The sequence below is a fragment of the Oncorhynchus kisutch genome, linkage group LG3, assembly GCF_002021735.2.
Source record: "Oncorhynchus kisutch isolate 150728-3 linkage group LG3, Okis_V2, whole genome shotgun sequence".
NCBI lineage: Eukaryota > Metazoa > Chordata > Actinopteri > Salmoniformes > Salmonidae > Oncorhynchus > Oncorhynchus kisutch.
In genome coordinates, this window is record NC_034176.2 from 29,347,577 (window position 1) to 29,359,024 (window position 11,448).

At 49.6% G+C, this 11,448-nt stretch overlaps 1 protein-coding gene across 3 annotated transcripts in view; it reads right to left on the reverse strand.

Annotated features, from left to right (window-relative positions):
- Window positions 1-557: 557 nt before the first annotated feature.
- Window positions 558-11,448, reverse strand: part of LOC109879839 (tetratricopeptide repeat protein 28) — a 348,318-nt gene continuing 337,427 nt past the window's right edge. For 2 of the 3 annotated variants that reach the window (XM_031820393.1, XM_031820406.1), the window contains 11 exons: window positions 9,018-9,162; window positions 8,703-8,882; window positions 7,851-8,380; window positions 7,386-7,633; window positions 7,090-7,214; window positions 6,695-6,926; window positions 5,872-5,948; window positions 4,261-4,284; window positions 3,278-3,407; window positions 3,031-3,138; window positions 558-2,921 (listed from right to left, as the gene is read on the reverse strand). In XM_031820393.1, coding sequence (XP_031676253.1) covers window positions 1,312-2,921; window positions 3,031-3,138; window positions 3,278-3,407; window positions 4,261-4,284; window positions 5,872-5,948; window positions 6,695-6,926; window positions 7,090-7,214; window positions 7,386-7,633; window positions 7,851-8,380; window positions 8,703-8,882; window positions 9,018-9,162 — 3,409 coding nt within the window. In that variant the 3' untranslated portion in view covers window positions 558-1,311. The remainder of the gene's footprint in view (window positions 2,922-3,030; window positions 3,139-3,277; window positions 3,408-4,260; window positions 4,285-5,871; window positions 5,949-6,694; window positions 6,927-7,089; window positions 7,215-7,385; window positions 7,634-7,850; window positions 8,381-8,702; window positions 8,883-9,017; window positions 9,163-11,448) is intronic. The other variant, XM_031820402.1, reaches the window with a different exon arrangement.

Consider the following 11,448-nt stretch of genomic DNA (forward strand, 5'->3'; position numbering starts at 1 on the left):
CACACCCATAAAATTGACCCAGGTTTAGACAACAAATCAATGTCTTCTTCTACTTTCTATTTAGAGAGCACACACGTCTTTTAGATTAAAGAGTTAGTTTGACCACACAAACTTATTGTATCTCTGTATGTAAATTATCACCTGTGGTTGACTTGTTCATCCCTATGGTAATCGTGTTATCTTTATTTGTGGTAGGCATGTAGACAGGTAAGATTAGTTCTAGATGAACTGTGTGATTACACAGTGTGTCCCATAAATCAGATTTAAAAGAGAACAGGACCGTATTCATAAAGCGTCTCAGAGTAGCAGTGCCAATTTAGGATCCGTTTTGGTTTTAGATCTTAATGAATAAGATTACATGGAGAGGGAGGACCTGATGCTAGATCAGCACACCTACTCTGAAACACATTGTGAATATGGGGCAAGGCCCAGGTGTCATTGCACGGACTACAGTGAACAGTGTATAATTGTGGCCACAAGATTTTCCCACCCTCATTCATTAATGCAGCCTTTTCATCAGCATTCTAAATCTTTAAGGCAATGAAATGAGGCAAAAATACAAGAAAGCAAACATGATTTTTATTGAAACAGTTATACTGATAAATGACAGAGATGGTTGTCATGAAGTTTCCATGTTTAATTTGAAAAAAAAATCATGGGCTAAAAAGTCATACATGGTACTTAACATTGAATAGTAAGAGAATCCATGCTTCAGAGCAGACACTCAATTCACTAAGAAATCAGGCAAAAAGCCTGTTTCCATTTCAATAAAAAATATTACAGCTTTTTTTATTTGATTTTTTACTTTATCCATCTTTACATGGAACAGTTTTGTTCACTTTTTTAATAATATAAAAACGCTTAGTACTGATTGTGAAACACTGGATTTAATTTACAAAATAATAATAATAATATTAATAATAATAATAACAAATAATAATAACAATAATCATTCGATTTAAACAAAAATAGAATGGAGGAGACCAGTTGGCGCGGTTTCATCTTGGCCCACACAAATTTTTTGTGGGAGGAAATACCGATTGGCATTGAAGTCTACCTGACACACACATACACACATACACAGTATCAGGTCTTTGAGTCTTTCTCATTGCCATTTACAGTGTTATGGGCACAACGACAAGACACTCTCTAAGTATTCATGAGCCTCTGAGGGATCACTCTCATTGGCTGATCAAATCCTTTTCATTGTCAATCAAGTTCGATGGGCTAATAGTGGACCTCCGGAAAATGCCCTACTCCCCCAGTACACAGGATAGCAAAATACAGGCAATAGGACCATTTTAAAGTGTCTCAGCATTTGGAGGAGGGGAAAAACCTGCCAGGGGAGAGGAACTTGTATCCATTGCCAGCAGGTAGTCTGATTGAGCGAGCACCAGGGCTGCTGCTAGTGGAAATAGTGGGCGAGGGGGCCATCTTTCTGGGGTTGTGTCCATTGGAGGGGTTTTTGCTGCCTCTGTCCAGCGAGTGCAGGCCCAGCTCCCGCAGCTCCAGGCTGTCTTGGGCGTCGCTGGGGGAGCAGTGTCGTGGGGAGAGGTTCAGAAGGCTCAGCACATCCCTCTTGGCAGAGACCAGGGATCCTGGGGCGCCACGGAGAGCACGGACTGGACCCAGATGTTGCTGTTGTTGCTGGGCTGCTGCATTGGCCCAGAATGTCTTCAGGTTGTGGATGGCCACAACCTTCTCATCAATTACTCCCCGTCTGAGGCGGTCCAGGTCTGGGGCATCGGCAGGGCTGGAGCATGCAGAGCCCGTGGAGGAGTAGGAGAGAGCTGGAGATGGGGCACTGCCAGCTGGGGACTGGTGGCCAGAGCTGGGGGACACGTTACTGGGAGAGCGGGAGATGTGCCCACTATAGGGGGAGCTAGGGTATTTTAGCTTGAACTGGGCATGGCTGTCCAGGGTGGGGGAGGGGTGACTGCTATCCTTTAGGGAAGTCTCCGAGGCTGCAGGGCTGTTGTAACCAGAGCTGATCTTCTGCAGAGAGGAAGAGCGGGATGGAGGTTTGGGTCGTGGGGAGGACTGGGCGCGGACACTGGCGCTGCTACTGGGACGGCTGAAGGCGCTGGTCTCTGAGGAGCGGAAGGCAGAGCTCCGGGCTGTGGCTCCAGCTGCAGCCCCCTCAACCCCAGCCCGCTGTAGACTCCCCACTGCCCGCAGGTGGCTTTGGGTCTCCTCCAGGATCTTCTGGGCCAGCTCTTGGGGATCCAGAGGGACAGTCTTCTCTTCCTGGGATTTGACGGTGCTGTCTGTCTCAGTGCTGGACTGGTCCGACTCACCTGTGTCTGAGCTGCTCACCTTGCCTGGCACCTTCTGGAAGGGAGAGTTGGAGCTAGGAACCAGGCTGGTCTTGACAGGGGAGGTGGGGGTGCTGACACTGCCTCGTGATGACACAGACACCTGGTAACCCCGCCCAGTGCCTGAGCTGGACCCCCCAACAACACCCCTGCCCCCGCGGTGGAGGTGGCGCTGACCATGACCCAGAGGTAGAGGCAGGGAGTCACAGTGGCTTCCCAGAGGCTCACTGCTGATGATGGAGAAGCCTTCATACTCCTCGTCATCTCCCCGGCCCCCTCCTACTGCTGCAGCCGCCCCGTGAGGAGAGGAGCGACTGCGGGGAACGTGTGGGTGTTTGTGGGCAGAGAAGTGTGCTGTGGCCCCACCACGCTGTCGATGGCCCAGGAAGTCACACTCTGACTTGGACGCAAAGCTCATGGTGGAGGCCACGGAGCTCAGGCTGTAGACGGAGATGGCATCTGAGGCCAGATTGTCCAGGCAGGGTGGGGAGAAGGGTGGGTTGGGGTAGCCCAGCGGTAGGGGGTTGGAGACAGACTGGGCTGAGGCCAGGGACTCCAGGGAGGACGAGCTGTCCAGGCTGAGACGCTTTGGCAGCTCTGTGGAGTCTGGGATAGAGAGGAGGGGAAAGAGCGGGACAAAATTGTAAGGGTATACATGAACCTATCATGTATCAATCAACTTTAATCACTGCGTATCTATAAATACGATACTTACCAAATAGTGCCAGTAGGGACTGGAGGGCAAAGTGCATGGTGCGGCGGTTGGCTTGCTTCCCCGTCTTCAGTACCACCTCCTCCTGCCCCACCTCACACAGGTCGAACCCTGTACACACACAGGACAGTTACTCTACCAACCTAGCACACATACAGCTGTCTTGTTGTGTTTCACTCTACTCCTACTACTGACAAATTAGGAAGTTATATTCGGTTGGATATTGCTTTTATTGATATCAATATCTCACCTAGTGCAGCCAGGAATTCATGGCACCCTGGCAGTCTCCAGAGCTGCACACTGATGGACACCTGGATGGGCAGCAGAGAGAAGTCCTGCTCCTTCTCCCCTGTCTGCAGCTGGACCAGCACCTGGTGGAGCTGGAGGGACAGAGGAGGATGGAAATACAGGAGGTCAGACAGAAATAAAGGAAGCTAAATATACCTTTAACTGGTTCATACCATTTTTTAAGGACCTAAGTTGTGGATATACTTTTTTAAAGCAATGAAGTAGAACAAAATGGACAAATGTGTGATGGTTGTGCTCAAGCCAACTGTTTTCCTCCATACACCAGTGTCCTAAAATGACTTCCACCACGCCCATCTTTGTTGTGGCAGGGGAAATGTAGTTTCTGGCAGGCTTAGTAACTCTGCATCTGCCCTTTGACCCTGTGTGGAGTTGATCCTTGTTCCCAGAGGATTGGCTCTTTAGCCTAGCAGGACTACAGTGCCTTTACTGTGGGGCATGGATCAGTGGCTCAGGGTGGTTTAGATTAGGAAGGAACCACCTGTGCCCTCCAGGCCACACACACCCTCACTGTTTAGGGATTATTCATCCTGGAAAAGAGACACCTTTGTTCATTAACACGCCTTCTTAACCTTTTCTTTTCTATTCATGGTCTGTTTGTTTTTTTGCATCCCTCTGACTACCGGCCCATAAACACCAGTGTGACCTTGACTGACCCAGGGTTGCAAACCCAAGAACATTCATAATACTGCAGAGTCCAGCAGTGGATTGCTGTCCCAGCTGCAGCACGTGTTAAACTGGGGTTTCCTAGGGGTTGTACCTCAGTAACTGGACCAGCATGAGATATGAGAATGTGTTAAAAGAACAGAGTGCTTCAACTTCACATGCAGCTGACCTACTGCTCAATGAAACAGCTGATGCAAGAGGGTGGTGTTATGTGGTTTAAAGCAGAGGGGAAAAGGAGAGGGGATGTCACAGCACACTTACCATTCCCACCATATTTTTAACAGCCTTCAGACCGCAGGTTTAGAGACAGGGGCAGGAGAGAGAGAATATGCTTTTAGTTGCATGCATACAGGCCATTCACAAAGAGCAGATGAGACCAGGTCCAATGGGGACACCAAGGGCACACAGGGAAACAGAAAAACACCACTGTTGGGTAGTGTGTCATTACACACATACTACACAAAACCATTGAATCACCATACATAGTTGCCTATGCAGTGTGATGTCAGGAATACCTCATGTATCATACATGCTTGGAGTGTTTTAAATGTTATGGTCACCACCAATGTGGAAACAAAACCTCAAATCCCTTTCTGGCTACCGTATTATTAATGTAGACATGGGTAACCCTCAGTGGGAGTGACAGGGTTAACTCTCTGGCATCGTGAGGAAGACAACTCAGACTCAGAGGTGGCAGTGGTTGAGATCCTACTGGGGCTGCTGGGTTGCAGCATGCAGATTAAAGAGCGGGATTTGCAGGCGGCTGGTGCGTCACGGTCTAACTAACCCATGTAACAGGGTTAACTGATTATACAATGATGCTTTGTTCTGCCTTCAGCCTTCATGGTCCAAGTGGTTAAGTAAGTCCCCAGTGGTTCTGATGATTTCCTCCATAATACACAATGTCTATCTACCTCTTTGGAGTTAAATACTACCCTCCACTGGTGAGCAGTAGCGCTGTGGTGCTGTGATGTTGTGGTGCTGTGATGTTGTGGTGCTGTGATGCTGTGGTGCTGTGATGTTGTGGTGCTGTGGTGCTGTGATGTTGTGGTGCTGTGATGCTGTGGTGCTGTGATGTTGTGGTGCTGTGATGCTGTGGTGCTGTGATGCTGTGATGCTGTGGTGCTGTGATGCTGTGATGTTGTGGTGCTGTGATGATGTGGTGCTGTGATGCTGTGGTGCTGTGATGCTGTGATGCTGTGGTGCTGTGATGTTGTGGTGCTGTGATGCTGTGGTGCTGTGATGTTGTGGTGCTGTGGTGCTGTGATGTTGTGGTGCTGTGATGTTGTGGTGCTGTGGTGCTGTGATGTTGTGGTGCTGTGGTGCTGTGGTGCTGTGATGTTGTGGTGCTGTGATGTTGTGGTGCTGTGGTGCTGTGATGTTGTGGTGCTGTGATGTTGTGGTGCTGTGATGTTGTGGTGCTGTGGTGCTGTGATGCTGTGATGCTGTGATGCTGTGATGTTGTGGTGCTGTGATGCTGTGGTGCTGTGGTGCTGTGATGTTGTGGTGCTGTGATGTTGTGGTGCTGTGATGTTGTGGTGCTGTGGTGCTGTGATGCTGTGATGTTGTGGTGCTGTGGTGTTGTGGTGCTGTGGTGCTATGATGCTGTGATGCTGTGATGCTGTGATGTTGTGGTGCTGTGATGCTGTGATGTTGTGGTGCTGTGATGTTGTGATGTTGTGATGCTGTGATGCTGTGATGTTGTGGTGCTGTGGTGCTGTGATGTTGTGGTGCTGTGATGTTGTGATGCTGTGATGTTGTGGTGCTGTGGTGCTGTGATGCTGTGATGTTGTGGTGCTGTGGTGCTGTGATGTTGTGGTGCTGTGATGTTGTGGTGCTGTGGTGCTGTGATGCTGTGGTGCTGGTGCCTACCCGGTTGATGAGCTGCTCGCCTGCCTCAGAGGCGGTGATGAGTTTACACAGGGCTTGGAGAGCTGGGGGCGGTAGACCTGGGAGACACAATCAAAGCAGATGGTTCCTTATTCGTACAAGCTGCATTTAATATACCCTACGTTCAGTAGAAGAGGATAACAGGTTATACTATCTGTGTGTTGGTAAAGAACTGCTTGATAAGCAGTATTGTAACGTTTGATATTCAATAGTAGGCCTACACTGAACCAGTATCTCTGCATTAGAGACCTCTCTAACATCCAGAAAGCTTACATTAAACTCCCATTCCCATTCATGCAAAATACATTCGTTTATCATCAAATATGGAGTTTTGTTGAGCAACTATCTTTATTTACTCCCGTTACGGCCGGTATGTACTTCAAAAAAGGTCTGTTTTACAAGCATCTGAAAAAACTCCTATAAGCACCAACAATGTATTCAGCTGCTGTAGACCTGAGTGATTTACATTGGAGGTGCAAAATAGGAGTTTGTTTCAGTTGCTTGTACATTTTTATTTAGATATTTTTTGGAAGTACATACTGGCCGTAAATGAAGATAGTTGCTCAACAAAACTCCAATATTTGGTGATAAACTAAGGTATTTTGACATAACGCTTGCAGAGCTGGTGAATGGGAGTTTGAATCTGAGCTTTGTGGTATAGAGAGGTCTTTAACACACAGATACTGGTTCAGCATACACATATAACATTCTGAGAGATGTAGGCTTGGTTCTTGTCATGGAGCTGTTCTCCATCTTACTGTACTACCTAAAGTTCCATGTCCTCCTGCCAAGGCCCAGTGCCTACCAAGTATTGACTGCAGGGTGGTGCTACACTGCTGCAGCCTGTCTCCAGGGTCTGCTGTGGGGAAGAAGACAGCAGCAGGGATGCCGGTGCCAGCCGAGTCCAGGCGGAAGCCCACAGCGGTCAGCAGGGCATGCCAGCCTGGGACGCCGCCCACCTTGTTCTCCACACTCTGCTGGGACGTGTACATGGAGTTACGCTGGCCATTCTGAATCCTCTGGAGAGACTTCTCCACCTGGTGGAGACAGGGGGATTTAGAGTAGAGGTGTGTGTGTGTGCGTGTGTGTGTGTGTGTGTGTGTGCGTGTGTGCGTGTGTGTGTGTGTGTGTGCGTGTGTGCGTGTGTGTGCGTGTGTGTGTGTGTGTGCGTGTGCATGTATGTATGTGTTTGACCCTCACCAGGTGCAGTAAGACTCGCAGAGCATCCCGTGCTCTCTCTGGATACTGTAGGATCTCTGCTAGAGCCTGGCCAATCAGGGACGAGGGGCTGTTAAGCTTGACATCATTACCAATCAGCATGTAACCTGGACAAACACACCCACAAGATCAATAGGAAGGAGAGGAAGAGAGAGATACAGACGGTGAGAGTCCAAAGTACTTCTGACACACTTGGGAGTATGGGTGAACTGGGATCTACTCAGTTGGAGGTGACAAACCAAGCCAATCTGAGTTTCTGGAAGTAGAATGTCTCTAACCTGCCCAGTTGGAGGGGTGGGAGTACTGCTTGCTGCTCTGGACAGTCTTCATGGCGTCTGCGAGGGCAGCGCTGGCCTTGGTCCCGTTGAGCAGAGCGGTGTAAAAGCTATGGACGAACACTTTGGAGGCTGACACAGGAACAGGCCACAGAGACACCAGGACACACTGGGCCCCAGCAGCCAGGAAGGCCCTGGTCAGACCTACCACACCGTCTGCTGTCACCTTACTGCTGGACTCCTGGTATGACCTGTAGATAAGATATACACCACCAACACATGGTTATGTAAACCTCTATCACAAATACTAGACTACTGCTCTGTCGACCACAGCATAACTAAGTAACTATCAGTGGATAACAGACAGTGGACATTTTGCAATAGAACCAGGTTTCCCCCCTCTCCAGCCTCACTTGAACTAATATGTTTCCCATATTAGGCAAGCCGCCCATCTCCTGGCCCACTCACCCCAGCACCACCAGTTTGACAGGCAGCCTCAGGTCCAGTATATCAGCAGCGGTGAGTAGGAACTCCTGCAGGGGAGGGCTGTCACAGATACTCTCTGCGTCGCTCCCATCATCCTGCAGGTGCAGGCTCTCTGGGATGGTGTAGCTGCTCCCAAACGAGCCCTTCCTGCCCCTGCCTCCGATGCCTCTCCTCCCTCCCCCTGCCCCTCTCCCTCCAGTCCCCGCCCCGCCGGGTACACTCTCTGGGTTGGGTGTGAGCACCAAGGCGGCCAGCTTCCATGAGATGTGGGTAGCGAAGTGGGCACACTCGGCCTGTGTGAGGGCACTCATCACCCTCTCCTTGGTGGCAGAGGATCCAGCCAGGGGCTGGCAGCCCAGCAGCTCAGACACCATGAGGGCCTCCTCCTCGGCAGAGGGCATGGGCCCCCACAGCCAGCGGTCCATCACAGACGACGGCAGACGAGGGTTCCCCACCACCGCCGCCATGGACACGCCCCCGCAGGAAGCTGGCCCCGCCCGCCGAGAATGACTCTGAGGACACATTGAGAGAGGCCGATGATGTCAATGACAGAATGACTCTGAGGACACATTGAGAGAGGCCGATGATGTCAATGATAGAATGACTCTGAGGACACATTGAGAGAGGCCGATGATGTCAATGACAGAATGACTCTGAGGACACATTGAGAGAGGCCGATGATGTCAATGACAGAATGACTCTGAGTACACATTGAGAGAGGCCGATGATGTCAATGATAGAATGTAACAGGAGCTTGAGAGTGTTACTAACAGCAACTAAAGAAGGTATGTCATTCAAATAAAAGCCATTGTATCATTTGACTAGGATGTTGACCTTGGAGATGGTCCCCATGCCCCGGATGGAGGGCACAGCGATGAGGCTGAAGCGTTCATACAGGTACTCATTAGAGGAGCTGCCCTTCAGCAGAGCGAAGGGGATGAGGTACAACTCCCCCTCCAACACCAACACCAGCTGTCTGTGTCTGCCCACGGGACCACTGGAATGCATCAGGCCCTGGACAGGGAGAGATTAGTATTGATATTATAATTACTATAGTATAAACACTACCTCTCTCTGTTTCTCTGTCCCCCCTCTCCTTTAAAATACACACACGCCACGCACAAACTGGTCATGGGCACATATGCTCACCCCTTCCATGGGTGCGATGAGCAGGTCGTAGAGGGCACGGAGAGGAGGTTTGCTGAGGCTGCTTGGTCGGCGGGGCAGAGAGGAGCAGCCATCTTTGGCTGGGGACATTGTGTTACTGAACAGGCTGGTCATACTCTGGCAGCTCCTGCAAAACACACAAACACAGTGCTCATTTCATAAAGAGCAGCACTCTAAACTGTTTGAATAGAGAATTGGTCATTACGGCTATTCCCACTGGCAGATACGGCATAGCGGTGTTAGGCAGCTGACCAGGCACACACGCGCGCACACACACAGTACTGGTAATGGTCTTTCCAGTTGAGGAACTGTGCCTAGAGCCAGCCAGCCTGCCGCAGAGTGCTGCATCAGAAGTCCCCCCTGGTGAGATGCAGCAGAGTCAGCCACAGCAGCAGTTCCTGTGGGCAATGTATTAATGGCACAACACTGTACTGCAGCATGGCACGGAGGGAGTGATACTACCCAGCACATTGACTCCTGATGTCCTGTCTCTCTTCCTGTTTCTGCCCTTCATAATGCTCTCTCAGACCTGGACTAGAGAGTCCACTTCAGATCCCCTTCACATTCTAAGTCTCAATGGAAGAATGCACAGTTATATTTTCTGTTCTGAGACAACAATAATAATCATTTGTGCTTTTGAGACAATATACATGTCCACTAGATGGCGATGTGGGTCTGTAGCACTGTGGAGGGGAGTGTAGCGTGATAGACTCACTGCAGGAGAGGGAGGGAAAGTGACACCTCCCTGCTCAGGTGAGGTGAGCTGTGTGATGAAGAGAGAGTGATGGCTCCCTGCTCAGGCGAGGTGAGCTGTGTGATGAAGAGAGAGTGATGGCTCCCTGCTCAGGCGAGGTGAGCTGTGTGATGAAGAGAGAGTGATGGCTCCCTGCTCAGGCGAGGGGAGCTGTGTGATGAAGAGAGAGTGATGGCTCCCTGCTCAGGCGAGGTGAGCTGTGTGATGAAGAGAGAGTGATGGCTCCCTGCTCAGGCGAGGTGAGCTGTGTGATGAAGAGAGAGTGATGGCTCCCTGCTCAGGTGAGGTGAGCTGTGTGATGAAGAGAGAGTGATGGCTCCCTGCTCAGGTGAGGTGAGCTGTGTGATGAAGAGAGAGTGATGGCTCCCTGCTCAGGCGAGGGGAGCTGTGTGCCACTGCCACGCTGAGCTGAGAGCTGTGGTAATGGCCGCCGTGGACCTATACGCCTTCCACTTTGTTTACACACAGCCGGGCCCAAGCTCAACAGCGCACACTGCTACTGCTATCCATCTGCTGTAACAGCCAGTCCCCCCCCCCCCTGCGACCCCCTCCATCCTGCCCTCTTGGTGGCCCCAAGCAACTGGCTCTCCTCCAGCCACCTAGCACGCTCCAGTCTCTCTCTCCCAGGCCCTGGAACAGGCCACCGAGGGAAAGCCAACAAACTTTGTTTGCCTAACAGGAGGAGTGTGAGAGGAAATGGGGGTCAAGTGAAGAAAAGGTGCAGAGGGATAAAAAAGAGAGAAGGTTTGACCAAGAGGAAGGGAAATAGTGAGAAGAAAAGGCTAGAAGCAGAAGGCTAGGGGGTCAAGGGTATGTTCAGTGGCGCTTTTCTCTGGGTGCAGGTTGAATGGAATGCATGTCAATAAGAGAGACAGACAGGAAGAGACAGTTGGACAAAGGTGGATATGTCCACTATCAACTCTTCACTAGGATCCAACTCAGTTGATTCAATCATCTAAATTGTATTGCACCAAACAAGCCGACAGACACCTAGAGAGGCTATCCTGACGTTCCTGTCTGTGTGTTTATACGTTTACTGAGCTTTTCAATAGAGTTCTCCTTAACCTTTATACAATGCCTAGGAACATCTGAGAGAAGAGCTCTGTTAGTCCTTAGAAAGTGAGATTACAGATTAGGTAGTCTCTCGTGGACAGATGTAACATAACTGGTATCGTAGCGTCTGTCAACATACTGTGGGATGCGACAACTAACGAGGAACTTTGTTCATTTGATCACTGATCATTTGTACAATTACGCAAGATTTTAATTCTGGGTTTCCAAGATTAAAGATGAGGTGACTTTTAACCTATCAAATTAGCTAGCTCCTGTATATATATATATATATATATTCACTTTAGTAGCTCTCTCTAAAGATTGATGAGGTCAAAGATAATGTCAGACATTTAGACACCTTGGCACAAACTATACAATCATACCTTGACGCTCCAAATCCCTGTCTTTTTCCTTGTTCTTCATTCCATTGTTGATATATTATTTTTTTGTAATGTTTTTTCTTCTTCTAATAAAATCTATTCTCTGAATTAAAAGTCATTTGAGGTAATAATGTTGCTCTCTCACGTCATCAGTCTTCACCTCAGACAGCGAAGGACCATGTTGATGAGGAATAAAATAGGAGAGACCTTGAAAGCCACATTTTAC